General features: G+C 46.9%; 1 protein-coding gene across 2 annotated transcripts in view; it reads right to left on the bottom strand.

Moving 5' to 3' along the window:
• The window catches only part of KDM4A (lysine demethylase 4A), a gene marked incomplete at its 5' end in the record, with an annotated part of 40,079 nt that extends 31,125 nt beyond the window's left edge, over positions 1-8,954 (bottom strand). For both annotated transcript variants that reach the window (XM_084242038.1, XM_084242039.1), the window contains 4 exons: positions 988-1,181; positions 2,990-3,104; positions 7,151-7,326; positions 8,817-8,954. In XM_084242038.1, coding sequence (XP_084098164.1) covers positions 988-1,181; positions 2,990-3,104; positions 7,151-7,326; positions 8,817-8,954 — 623 coding nt within the window. The remainder of the gene's footprint in view (positions 1-987; positions 1,182-2,989; positions 3,105-7,150; positions 7,327-8,816) is intronic.
• Positions 8,955-14,776: the final 5,822 nt, after the last annotated feature.

The following is a 14,776-nucleotide window of genomic DNA, read 5'->3' as shown; positions in this document are numbered from 1 at the left end:
GCCCTCGATGACCCTCCACCCACCTGTGCAGCTGTGTGTGGCACCCAAACCGCAATGGACTTCCAGTTATTAAAGACACAGTGCTCTGTCTCAACTCAGGACCTCTGTGTGTGCTGTCCCAACCACCTACACACATGCCCTCATCTCCCCTCCCCTCAATCTACTACCCAGCACCCCTCCAGCTCCATCTTCCCATTTGTTAGGTCTCAGTTTAGTTGTCACCTCTTCCAGGGAAGCTTTCTCTAATCCCAGCCCCATCCCTCAAGTGCCCTCCTCACATGGCCTGACTGAACTCACTATTCCCCATCAGAGCTGTTCTCACACTGTCTAATTATGTTCTCACCCTCTCATCTGCCCAGTGTCCTTTCTGGGTGAGAATAGGTGCCTCACGTCTTGCTCAGTGCTGTTGCTCGAAGCACCTTCACTGAAATGCTGAGACCTAGACACAGATCGGCGCATGGAGAGAAGAGACAACAAATCTTTGTTTCTCCCCAAATGACTGATGGTTAACACCCTGGAGAGCAGGAAGCTTATGCCGAGTAGCCTCGAATCCCCTTTTGGGTTAAGCACACACTGCTGCTCACCAAGTATTTTTTCCATGAGGAAAAGAAAGCTTTCTATCATCTGAAGAAGTGACTCCAGTCTTGGAAGTCTGCCTCTAAGAAATGCCTCAGGCCTGTTCAGAAAAAGAAATTAGAAAGCAGTGGGGTAGCCTGGAACAGCCTCCGTGATCCTCAGTAACTCAGCCAACTTCTGCTTTATGCCCAATGGTGTTCAGTGCCCTGCTCTTCAAAGTCTTGCTACTCAGGATGGTCTGAACACAAGAGCTCCAACACCTCTGATTATTCAGAATTCCACTTAAAATCTAAAATGTCAGTCCCACCCCAAGCCTACTGAACCAGAATCCACATATAAACAAGACCCCAAGATAGTTCCCAAGCACACTGAAGTTTAGAAGCCCCAGTGCCAACTACAGGCTGACTTTACCAGGACTTTGGCTCCCCGAAGTGCAGATAATTAATGCTGTACAAGTCCATGTCTTCAGTGTGCCAGGCAAAGGACGTCTTCCACATGCCAAAGTACAGGTAGGGGGTGTTCACACCCTCAATGGTGATCCCACTCTCCTTTTCCACCAAGTCTAGAATTGTTTTCAGTCGGCCAATATTCCACTCATCAACATGCTACAAAGAAAATTAGAAAGTTGAGGCAAATTATACTGACTATAAACTGGGGCTCAACCTACAAATCAGAGTAGGTCATAAGTGAACTGTCACCTCATAACAAGGAGGTAGAATAACATCAAAACTTCACAGACATGAAGACTACAGCGTGCATCACCTTTCACAGCCACCCTTAGAACAGACGCCATTAGACGTGGGTGGACGGGTGGAGGGCAAAACTACTTAGTGGGCACCGGTATGTGAATGACCACTAAGGAAGGAGAGGACCACCACCTGCTCTAGACCCCAGAAGGAAGGGTTTGAACTGAAACTAAAGAAACTTAGGTCCAAACAGAAAGAGCTCTTAAGCCATAAAAAAATACAAACATAAGTAGTCACACAATGAAAGACTACTCAGCCATAAGGTAAGAGAAATGTCATTTACAGCAAAATGGAAGGACTCTGAAAGAATTATGTGTAGTAAAGCAAGTCAGAATGACAAAGACAAATATAGAACACTTATATAGTAGACAATCTGATGTGAAAAATACATATACAAAGTAGCAGACACTAATAAATAGAGTGAAGTTTCTGAGGCTAAGGAGGGAGGCAAGAGACAAATGGGTATAGTGGATGGTGGGGATTAAAGAAAAATACATGGTGTTAACTACACTAAATTATGACTTCTGGCCCCTATTACCACTGTGTCTTCAGTAGAAAGTCTACAGTGTTACCCAAGCCCTTCTTCTGAGTTACAAAGATCAGCCAGGAGGGCCTCCCAGGTGGCGCAGCAGCTTGAGCACAGTGCTGTGACGCTGACACAAGCCTCTGCAGCGCGGGTTCGATTCCAGGCCGGCCAGGGAGAGACCCACATGGCACAGCAGACCTCTCCTGACTCGCCCACTGCTCCCCTCAGCAGTGTATTTTGGTCTGCCTGTTCTGCTCCCCACTCTGTCTCTGGTGAATTCTCTCACCCTCCCGCGCCTCTGGCCTGTACCCCAGCTATTGTGTAAGTTAAAAAAAAAAAAATTATCAGCCGGGAGCCCACCTCTTGTAAGTATGTTCTGTATTTTTATGCCCTGCTTTTTCGTATTTCCCCATCCCAGACCATCATAATTACCTTCCAGCCATTAATGTCTATAAGCTTCACTTCCTACTATGCAGAAAAACTGTCATCAACAAACCTGGAATCCACTTTTTAAAGTCCCTCCTTTCAATAATAACATACAAAAACATTATAATTAATATAAGTGTTAAGTCCTAAAATGCCCTACAGATTTTTTAATCATCCAAAACGGTCCCAAATATTCTTTTTTTCTACCATACCTAAAGCAGTTCTTCATGCCAAAAAGAGCTATATCCCAAGCCGATGCAATCTGTTCAAACAGCTTTCATTACAGAATCTAGTTTGAGGGCTCTGAAAATCTAAATACGTTTATCTTCTTAAATATACATACCCCTTTCATTAGATTAGTCAGTGATCTTTTTTCTGCAGAAACCACACTGCCTCTCCCCCAACATTTCATTTACTGTGATCCCACCCTTTCAAGAACTCATCACCTACCACCCACAGACTATTCTAACAGCCCTTGCAAAGAACACCATATCATCCAATTTACATGTAGAGTGGGAGAAATAAAATTCAGTCACATGCAAAAAAACCCCACAATTAAGTGAGCACAGCACATCAGCTGGTGGTGGAGCAGTCCTTTCTTCATCCACCCATTCAGCAATCAGCTTTTAGGTGACTACTACATGCTGGGCAGATGAAAATTGTATTACATTACAAAACCACAAAAATGCTGCCCAGAGTTTGCAGTGAGTCTCACCTTTTCATAGAGTGTGCCATTCACATCTGCACCATAAATTGGAGGATTGAATGTGAGATTTTTCCAGTATTTCCGCTCAAGTTCTTCAAACTCACTGTAGCGTGGGGTACAGTACCTTTTAAAAGTAAAACAAGTGTTAAGCAACTTAGAAGAGACTAAATTAACTGGGAATTATGAACAGCAGAAGTCAAAATTCTGTTCCCAGGGACAGCAAGACATTTGGAATGCGTTAAGACATAACCTTGACTCTCAAGGCTAGAAACACTGCAACTCACCCAACATACACAGGCAAATATGAACACATCTTCCTTAATAGCCCTGAAATCTTTCAAGAGACTCTACTAAAATTAAATCCCACTACTGACAGAAGGGCCCTGGACATCCAGGGAAAAAATAGGCTTACAAACTAGTGAGAACCAAAAACTACAATTTCATCTAAATCCACAGACAACTGAAGGCAGGTTAAGGCCCTTGGGAGCACTCCTTTTCTGGCTCCAATGGAAGGGAAGAGGGTCCAAGAGAGCTCATGGGTGTCACTGCCACACTTCCAGAAGTGGCCTACACTCAACAATAATCATGCCTAGGGGCCTCCCTGCTGGCACAAGGGTTAAGCATCAGCACTATCCACAGCCACTGCAGCATGAGTTCCATCCCCAGGCAGGGAGCTGACCCACATGGCGAAGCAGACCTCTCTGGTCTTGCCCACTGCTCCCCTCAGCAGCATATTTCAGGGGATCTGCCTGTTCTGCTCCCCACTCCGTCTCTGGTGAATGCTCTCACTGCCCCCCACACTGCCTCTCTGCCCTGTACCCTGGCTCTTGTATGCATAAACAAATAAAATCTTCTTTAAAAAAAAAAAAAAAGCTATGCTCTTTAGTTTAATAATCACATACTAAGAGTTTATTAAAAAAAAAAAACTAAAAATTTCGGGCCTGCCCAGTGGCGCAGCGGTTGAACGCTGGGTTGCGAAGCTGCCCACAGCCTCTGCAGCGCCGGTTCGATCCCCGCTATCAGGCGAGGGTCCCACATGGCGCGCAGACCTCTCCTGCTGCCCGCTGCTCCCCTCAGCAGTGTACTTCAGTCATTCTGTCTGTTCTGCTCCCCACCTGGCTCTGGTAAATTCTCTCACCCTCCCGCGCTTCTGACTGTACCCAGTGCTTGTATAAATACATAAATAAATCTTTAAAAAAAAATTATTACACAACAATTAAAGAATACTGTATAAAACTAAGATATAGGAAAACATACACTATAACTAGAAAAACTAATACACACTGTAACTCAAATGCCAAAAAAAATATTATGAATACATGAAGGGTGGAAGACCAAAATGAAAGTGTGTGCAGAGAATGGGATAAAACAATGTACTGCAAAGAATGGGATAAAAAATGCACTGCCTTACATTTTAATGTCAACCTAATAAATAATAAAATTTAGATCCCTTTGAACTATAAACAACTCTTCAACCACTAACTGATCTGCTTTATAAACTTAGATTTTTATTTTCTGGGTTTTCTTAAAGCTGACTGACCCAGCAAACAGAAATCAAAGGTAAGACCATTGTATTTTGGATGAAGGACAAAAACACAGGACTGATTATTTGAAAGGAAAAGAGGTCTCCTGAAAGAAGAGAAGGCCTAGCACTTGCTGACAAGAAATGCAGACACACAGGAACCCAGGATGAAACAGAAAGCGGGTGCTAAGCCCCAGTGCATAGTGAGAAATCAGACCTGAAAGATGACACAGCCTTTCACCCACAGAGCATATCACACTTCAACATGCCTTCCACGGAGCCTAGAGAGCAGATTGGCCAGCAATATAAGATGCTTTTAAAGAGTAAAAAGTGGTTAATAAAATTAGATGACCAGTTAATACTGATAAGTCAAAGGAAAAGAAGGCAAAAGTATATAAAAAGAAAGCGCATAGCCTGAAAATGAGAAGTGACAGAGCATGAGGTGATGCCACCAGAAGTATGAAGACTCGCAAACGATTAAGTTGGAGCTCTGGGCTTTTGCAATGTACCTGACTGGCTGAAGTCAAGACATGTACAGATCAAAAAGACTCAGGAATAAAAGAGAAGGAGGGCTTCCCTGATGGTGCAGGATTAAAGACAGCGCTATCAAGCTGTCCCCAGCCACTGCGCAAGAGTTCTATCCCCCACATGGCACAGCAGACCTCTCCTGTCTCGCCTGCTGCTCCCCACTCTGTCTCTGGTAAATCCTCTCACCCCGCCCCCACACTTCTGGCCTACACCCCAGTTCTTTTTTTTTTAGTATTTATTTATTTAGGGCCTCTCTGGTGGCGCAAGGGTTAAGATGCAACCTATGAAGCAATCTGCAGCCACTGCAGCATGAGTTCGATTCCCAGCCAGCCAAGGAGCAACCCTCATGGCGCAGCAGACCTCTTCTAACTCACCCCACTGCTCCCCTCAGCAGTGTACTTTGGTCAGTCTGCCTGTTCTGTTCCCCACTGTCTCTGGTGAATCCTCTTACCCCCCACACCTCTGGCCTGTACCCCAGCTCTTATATGCATAAAGAAATCAATCTTAAAAAAAAAAACTAAAGATTTATTTATTTATGCATACAAGAGCTGGGTACAGGCCAGAGGTACAGGGGGTGAGAGGATCCACCAGAGACAGAGTGAAGAACAGAGCAGGCAGACTGACCAAAGTACAATGCTGAGGGGAGCAGCGGGAGAGCCAGGAGAGGTCTGCTGCACCATGTGGGTTGCTCCCTGCAGTAGCTGCGGATAGCTTCACAGGTTGTGGCTTAATCCTTGCACCACCAGGGAGGCCCCATCCCAGATCTTATATGCATAAATGGATAAATCTTTTTTAAAAGAGGGGTGGGGAGGAAAAATAAGGAACCCCTTGTGGAAATGTAAAACGAAGGCGGAATGTGGCAAGGCAGAAGACCCAAGAAAGAGGATTAAAAAGGAGCAATCAGACTCTAATGAAGGAAACACAAAATTCACTCTCCAAATCTGAGCTAATATGACAGTTCAACACTGAAAACAGTAGGCCTGAACAAAGAAGTTTCTAAAAGACAAGATCATATATATACAGATGTTTCCATGTTGACAGAAAACAGCAACCAGCCTGGTCCCTTATTCACATTTTGCTCATGCTAAAACAGACACCGGAGAGAGCAGCTTGGTGGGCAGCGAGGAGTATGAACATGAGTCAAGACCAAATGACCCAGGGCCTCCCCGGTGGCGCAGCGGTTGAGCGCTGGGTTGCGAAGCTGCCTGCGGCCTCTGCGGCGCCGGTTCGATCCCTGGCTGCTCCCCGGCCACCGGAGGAGGATCCCACATGGTGCGCAGACCTCTCCTGCCGCCCGCTGCTCCCCTCAGCAGTGTACTTCAGTCCCTCTGCCTGCTCTGCTCCCCACTCTGGCTCTGGTGAATTCTCTCACCCTCCCGCGCTTCTGACTGTACCCAGTGCATGTATAAACAAAACAAACAAACAAATATAATAAATAAATAAAAACATGCCTCTATATAAAAAAAAAAAAGTTTAAAAAAAAAAAAAAGACCAAATGACCCAGAAGGAAGAGATTAAACTACCATAGTCACTTTTTTTTAATAATTAAAAAAAAGATTTATTTTTACAAGATCTGGGGTACAGGCCAGAGGGGCGGGAGGGTGAAAGGATTCACCAGAAACAGAGCAGGGAGCAAAACAGGCAGAAGAACTGAAAACACTGCTGAGGGGAGCAGCGGGCGAGACAGAAGAGGTCTGCTGCGCCATGTGGGTCTCTCCCTGGCCAGCTGGGAATCAAACTGGCACTAGAGAGGCTGCGGACAGCCTCATAGCACTGCGCTCAACTCACTGCACCACTGGGGAAGCCCCGCAGTCACTTTTTGATAAGCAGGTGGTATTGATATATCTAGTAAAGCTCCTTTTGGACCATCTCCAACTTTATCCTTCACAACTTGCCAACTTATCCAAATCAGAAAATGATTCTATTTTTGTTGGAAAAACAACAGGATTACTTTAAGCAAGAGTGTGGACAAGTTCAGACTGTGACAGTACTGACAGGAGAAATGCTTCTATTAAAAGGGCAGAGAGGGAGATAGCAGCAGCACTGGAGGTGTCTGTGAGGATGAGATGTTGGGTCCACGATGCTATGACAGATAAAGGAAGGAGAGTGTTTGCACTCACTTGTCACTATTGGCTATCTTGCGGAACTCTCGAACTGTCATGGCTTTCTTCTGTATGTTGTACTGAGTGAAGAGGCCAGACTGTCCAGTCACGAGTTGCTGGATGGGGGCAGGAATGACCAAATCATCAATATCATCATAGGATGCTCGGGGCTTCCATTCCCTCGGAGGAACAACCTGTAAATATCACAGGAAACACAGAGATCAGAAATCTGGCCAGCTGGTCAGTCCATGAGGTGTGGAGACTGATATACAACCTATCAGTCAATTGCATTAAAAAGTGACTTTGGGGCCTCCCCGGTGGCGCAGCGGTTGAGCGCTGGGTTGTGAAGCTGCCCGCGGCCTCTGCGGCGCCGGTTCGATCCCTGGCTGCTCCCCGGCCATCAGAGGAGGGTCCCACATGGCGCGCAGACCTCTCCTGGCGCCCGCTGCTCCCCTCAGCAGTGTACTTCGGTCCTTCTGCCTGCTCTGCTCCCCGCTCTGGCTCTGGTGAATTCTCTCACCCTCCCGCGCTTCTGACTGTACCCAGTGCATGTATAAACAAAACAAACAAATAAATAAAACATGCCTCTATAAAAAAAATAAAATAAAAAAAAAAAAATTAAAAAAAAAAAAAAAGTGACTTTGAAATAACCATGAGCCTGGGCCTCCCAGGTGGCGCAAGGGGTTAAGCACCACACTATGAAGCAATCCACAGCCTCTGCAGCATGAGTTCGATCACCAACACGCCAGGGAGAAACCCACATGGCGAGGCATACCTCTCCTGCCTCGCCCACTGCTCCCCTCAGCAGTGTATTTCTGTCAGTCTGACTGTTTCTGTCCCCCACTCTGTCTCTGGTGGATCCTCTCACTCCCCGCATCTCTGGCCTGTACCCCAGTTCTTGTATGCACAAATAAATAAATCTTTAAAAAAAAAAAAAGAAAAGAAAGAACCATGAGCCCCCTAAACACCACAAATCCCCTGTCACCCCAACCTTGACCTAGTTCTGCCACTAACTAAATGCCCAGCTGCAATGACCTCTGGTAAGGATTATTTATCCTCAGCCTCAGTATCTCATCCGGGTGCCAAGGAAGGAAGGTGGCTTAAGCACTGATTCTCTTTCAGTGTTACAGAGACTCCACCTGAGAAGCCAAATTATTCAGTGCTGGGAAAGACTAAAATGCAAAGTAGGATGGCATAAGCACTTAGTGACAGAGGAAAACACTAAGGCACCACCTTTTCTCGATCATGAAGATGGAAGCCCCCCTGGGACACTGACTTTTTACTTCCCTTTTATGGACTCCAAGCAGCTCTCCTTCCTACCTAAAAGATGCTTCAGAGGGAGCCTCCCTGGTAGTGCAAGGGGTTAAGATGCAGCACTATGGGCTATCCCCAGTCACTGCAGCATAAGATCCCCAGCCAGGGGGCTAGCCCACATGGTACAGCAGACTTCTGGCTCGCCCACTCCTCTGGCCTGTACCCCAGTTCTTGTATGCATAAATAAATAAATAAATCTTTTAAAAAAATGCTTCAGAGGATAATGAAAGGCATTAACTTGCAATACACTCTATACTCATCACTCTGTCTGGCGTTCAGTAAAACTCATGTAAGTTATCAGCCTTCATTAGGAAAACTCTCACTGCTGCCTTTAGTCACAAAAGCCTTGTCCCCGCCCCTTGCTCCTCACCTTTGCCAGTCCAGCCCTATGAGCTCCTTGGGATTCAATGTAGGCAATGTAGCGACTGAAGTTCCGGAACTCCTCCATGGTAGGATAAAATGTCATTATGCGAGCACTGGGATTCAAGGTTTCAGATTCAGAAGCCATTTTCCCTCCTTTTTGGGGACCCTTTGGTCAGAGTGGAATCTGAAGAAATACATTAAGAACACAAGATTACAGGGCCTCCGTGGTGGTGCAAGGGGTTAAGTCTAAGCACTATCAAGCAATTAGCAGCCACTGAAGCATGAGATCAATGCCTTGCCAGGGAGCTACCCACATGGCCCAGCAGACCTCTCCTGTCTTGCCTGTTGCTCCCTTCAGCAGTGGATTTCAACAGATCTGCCTGTCCTGCTCCCCACTCTGTCTCCGGTGAATCCTCTCACCAATCCCCCCATACCTCTGGCCTGTACCCAGTTCTTGTATACATAAATAAATCTTAAAAAAACAAAAACACAAGATTACATAAGCTATAGCTTAACTAAAAAATGCTGGAAATGTCAGTGCTAAAAATAGTAAAAGGATGGTATAGAAATTCTGACGGAAGCATTAAGACCTCACACCTGGAATATACCTCTAGGTGAGCTATTTAAATGAACTAGAAATGCAGATAGAAAGGTGTGTATTCAACAGTGTGTATTCAAACCTCATTTAATGGAGACATTGTTTCAGCTAAGAAAGGAAACTGTAATTATCAGGTCCTAGGTCCTCCCTAACAATACAGTTGCCCCGCCCATATTTTACCCTTATCTTTTCAAGTTGCTCTTTATTCACACCTGACCAATTGCTTCTCCCAGTATTAAACAAAATATGCTACAGCCAGATTTAAAAAGCTACCCAGAGATCCCCCACAGGGCACAACTTTAAAACAGGATTTTAGATTCCTAAGAGTTACCTGACCACAAGATTACAAAGCTTAAGTAAAAAGTACTGATAGTAGTAGAATTAAGGTTTTTTTTAAAACCCCCAAGTGAAATTATTCTCCTATCTAAACTAGTACGTAGTTTCAGGGCCTCCCTGGTGGCGCAAGGGGTTGAGCACTGCACTATGAAGCAGTCCGCAGCCTTTGCAGCATGAGTTCCATCCCCGACCAGCCAGGGAGCAACCTACATGGCAGACCTCTCCTGAAGAGCCCGCTGCTCCCCTCTCAGCAGTGTATTTCAGTCAGTCTGCCTATTCTGTTCCCCACTCTGTCTCTGGTGAATCCTCTCACACACACCCCATCTCTGGCCTGTACCCCAGCTCTTGTATGCATAAATAAATAAATCTTTAAAAAAAAAAAAAAAAAGGTAATATGTAGTTTCAGCAGTCAACCTACAGAGTAGTTCAGTTACACTGTACCTAGAACTCAAAGGACAAAATTGAAACAAGCAAACTGGCAAGATAGGGCAAACTTTATAACTGATTGTAGCAGGTAAAATAAAATTGCTGGCTTTTAGCTGAGGTCCTCAACTAAATGCATGCATACCCAATGCCCCACAACACAATAGATCAGCTAAGCTGAATGAAGACCAAACATACCACCTAAACGGGCCACTTTAGAAACAATAAAGGGCTTTTCTCTACTAAACTTCATCATGAGGCCAAACAATTCTCCCCACTCTGGGCCCCAAAGCCATAGCAGTTCAACTCCAAGAGTTCCCTTAAGAGCTGGAGAGTTCAGAAGGGAGGAAATTGCTTCCAACCTCCCAGCAATCAATTACTAACAGTTTGGGAAGACAGCATGGAGCAGAGCTTTCTAAGGTGTAAAAGCAAAGACAAGCAAAAATAAAGTATGTTTCTGGTCAGGGGTTTTCATGCACGTTGCCAAAACTTTGCATGACAGATATACTGTTATGACTGTTTTACATACCAGTAAATTTGCCTACAGCCCTGTAACATACTCCCTCCATCTCTATGCTGTCTTGTATAATAATCTACACCTAGAAAAGTTCTTTGCAAGAGCAGATCCAAATGAAGAAACCTGAAGCTTGTGCAATTTTAAGGACCCTCTTTTAAAATAATACAAAATATCTTACTTTTGCAAATTTTACAAAAGCATTTAACCATGTGAATATAAAGTTTGGGCCATACCATGGCCTTGATACACCCGATGAGGCTTCATCGCCTCTGGCCTTATTCATCTTTGCATGCCTAAAACCTAGAACAATGCACGACAGAATACGCACTCAGTAACTGTTGACTGATTTCCTCGCCCTCACTTAAAATTGTTCATTCCCTTTCTGCAAGTCTGTTGATTCCCTTCCCCCAATCCATTCCCTGGGGACAGCTCCGGTTCCCTGACACCTTCCTTCCCCCATCCAGCAACAAAGCCAAGTGGCTGAAGAGCACCGGCTCCGGAGTCAAAACAACTCTGAACACGGACCCGCTCTCTGCCATTTATTGACTGTGTGACCTTGGCTATGTGAGCAGCCCGAGCCTCAGTTTCCCCACTTGTGAAGTGGGGATGCAACCTCCTTGCCTCCCAGGGTTGCTGTAATTAACTCAGATGATGCAAGCGAAACACTAAGCACCAGGCCGGGTACTAACCCACTCCAGAAAGGCAGGTGTCGCTAACAACCACCTCAAACTCCCGCCCCCGCCCCTCCCCAGCCGCTCCCGCGGGTACCGCTCCAAAGGTGGCTCCTCTCCCCCGCCCCGCCCCCCGCCGCCCGCCAGGTCCCCGAAACTCACCGTTGGGAGACCAGCCCCTCCCGGCCCCGCCGCCCAGGCGAGTGAGGCCCGACCGCAGGAAGAAGAAAATAAGGCCCAGTGGACCTGCCCCCCTTCCCGACGTCCATTGGCAGGAAGGGATTGGAACGGCCCTATCTCGGGAACCATTTTAGAAGCCCCGCTCCCATTGGCCCAGAAGCATGCCTATCACTCACCTGAAGGCACCCCCCGCCCCTCCCCCACCGGAGCTCACGGTCACGGCCACAGCAGTAATAAATCTAAAGGATTCCAAAATCCCGTGGTCCTTACGTAAAGTCCACCGCCCCGGCAGGGCTGAGGCCCGACTTCGGCTGTCGCCACCAGCCGCTCCTACTGCTTTTCAGGCCGGCGAAGGACGAAACTCCGCCTCCTCTAACTCTGCCTCTGCGCAGCCGCAGAGTGCCACAGAATTAACCAATCTGAGGGTCGCCCTGGGCCCTCCAACAACCAATGAGCAGGCGCCGCAGCCGCCCAAAGTCCGAGAGACCCATGTGCTTAGCCAATGAGCGTCGGCCCGGGCTGTTGCCAGGAGGAAACGCGGTAGCGCTCTCGGCCGGGGCCACTGAGCAGCTCCGCAGTCCGCCGGCCTGGCCAATCACAGGCGAGCTTCTGGCCGCCCTTGGCTAATTAGTATTGAAAGAGGGGCGCACCCAGCCATGGGCTGTTCGGGGAGAGCGAGGGTGAGGAGATTATTGTAGGATGTTTCCACTGAGCTAGTGGGGCAAAGACTTTCGGGGGTGAGTAGGGCCCTCGCCTAAGGGAGAAGGGCTGAGGGGCTCTTCGGGCAGCTCCGCAGCGGCAGGAGCTCCTGATGAGGCGGCCAGCTTGTCCCGCTTTGCGCGCACTGTCTGTTTTTAAAACTAAAACTCACGTGTCCCGGGAACCCCCCCACACACACACACCCCCTTCGCTGGCTGTCTGGCGGGACTTGTCTTGAAGGGAGCAGCTCCTGAAGGGGAGCGAGCTCTGAGGGTCATTAGGACAGGTCCTGGAGGGGAGGGTGTCCTTAGGGTCATTAAAAAGCAGTTCCTCAGTGAGCGGGGATTTGGGGTCATTAGGGGCAGCTCTTGGGGCGCTGAGAAGAAATCCTGGAAGTCATTAGACTCAAGTCTGGAGGGCTAGGGGGTTCCTTGGAGTTATTAGGGGCGGCTCCTGAGGGATGTGGGTCCCCTGAAGGCACTTCCTATTGTCAAGGGTGATGAGAAAGGATGTACACAGGACGCTTTTATAAGTCAAATGCAAAGCTAAAATTCCAAAGCCAAAGTAATATAAAATGTACATAACTGGGCCTCCCTGGTGGCGCAGGGGTTAAAGACAGAGCTATCAAGCTACTGCCAGCCACTGCAGCACAGTGGTTAAGCTCCTCACTATGAAGCTTCTGCAGCACAAGTTCGATCCCCGGCCAGCCAGGAGAGAAACCCACATGGCGCAGCAGACCTTTCCTGTCTCGCCCGTCTCGCCCGCTGCTCCCCTCAGGAGTGTATTTCAGTCAGTCTGCCTGTTCTGTTCCCCATCCCACTCTGTCTCTGGTGAATCCTCTCACCCTTCACACCTTTGGCCTGTAACCCAGTTCTTGTATGTATAAATAAATAAATCTTTAAAAAAATAAATATTTAAAAAATATTTTTTTTTAAAAAGGGGAGGATTAGGGGCCCTTGGGTAGACAACAAATAGTTAAAAGATTTTCTTCTCTTGATCTAGTAAGGTAATATATTAGATAATAGATATTGGTTAGGGACCTCCCCGGTGGCACAGCGGGTTGAGGGCAGCGCTGTGAAGCTGTCCGCAGCCTCTGCAGCACGGGTTCGATTCCCCAGCGGCCAGGGAGAAAGCCACATGGGGAGGCAGACCTCTCCTGTCTCTCCCGCTGCTCCCTTCAGCAGTGTTTTCTGTCTGTTCTGCTCCTGGCTCTGTCTCTGGTAAAATCTCTCACCCCCCCACGCCTCAGGCCTGTACCCCAGTTCTTGTATAAATAAATAAATCTTTAAAAAAAAAATAGATATTGGGTAACTCACAAATTGGCTAAGCATCTGAAGAACCAAACTTGGAAGATCACAAGGAAAACCAATCAAATCATGCCACAGAATTCATCCTCCACTTTCCTTGCTGCTGTCACCAAGCTCATTGTACTGTGAGCTTGCCTCACAGACTCCACTGGCCTAGACATGGATTCTTTGCAAGCACTTGCTGTCACTACCAGCCTCTCTGTGAATTTGGTCTTGCTACATACATTTTCCAACGGTGGCAGAGGGGCTTTTCTAAGATTGCTGCTGCTCATCCTCCCATTTATACAACCAGTATCTGTCAGACACCTTTTCAATTTTTTTAAATCACATATTCTCTTTTTTTTTTAAAGATTTATTTTTATTTATTTATGCATGTAAGAACTGGGGTGTAGGTCAGAAGTGCAGAGGGTGACAGGATTCACCAGTGACAGAGTGAGGAGCAGAACAGGAGGATCTGGGCCTCCCTGGGGGCGCAAGGGGTTAAGCACAGCACTGTGAAGCTATCTGCAGCCTCTACAGCATGAATTAGATCCCTGAACCCTATCCCAGGCTGGCACAGCTGGCCAGGGAGCTACCCACATGGTGCAGCAGACCTCTGCTGTCTCACCTGCTGCTCCCCTAAGCAGTGTATTTCAGTTGATCTGCCTGTTCTGTTCCCCATTCTGTCTGGTGAATTCTCTCCCCCCTGCACCTCTGTACAGGTGCAGTTCTTATATGCATAAACCAGTTCTTGTATGCATAAACAAGTAAATCTTAAAAAAGAACAGGCGGATCTATGAAATACATTGCTGAGGACAGCAGCAGGCAGGGATCAAACTCATGCCTCAGTGGCTGTCATAGCTTGAGAGAGCCAAGATTTTAACCCCTGCACCACCAGGGAGGGCCATTTTAACATTATCTTGTAAGAACAATGTCATTGAGGTGTAATTTACAAACCATAAAATTTTCCCAATTTAAAGACATCATTTTAATGATTTAAAAAAAAAAAACAAGTATCAAGTTATGCAGCCGTCACCCAATCTAGTTTGTTTTTTTTAAAGATTTATTTATTATGCAGGAGTATAAAGTATAGGCCTGAGGTGGGGTATAGGCCAGAGGTGCGGGGGGTGAGAGGATTTGCCAGAGACAGTGGGGTGCAGACAGACTGACTGAAATACACTGCTGAGGGGAGCAGCGGGTGAGACAGGAGAAGTCTGCCTCACCATGTGGATTTCTCCCTGGTAACCCCGGGGATCG

The sequence above is a fragment of the Talpa europaea genome (assembly GCF_964194135.1).
Source record: "Talpa europaea genome assembly, chromosome: 9".
NCBI classification, from domain to species: domain Eukaryota; kingdom Metazoa; phylum Chordata; class Mammalia; order Eulipotyphla; family Talpidae; genus Talpa; species Talpa europaea.
The sequence above is the reverse complement of the archived record's forward strand: the minus strand, read 5'-3'. Positions and strand labels throughout refer to the sequence as shown.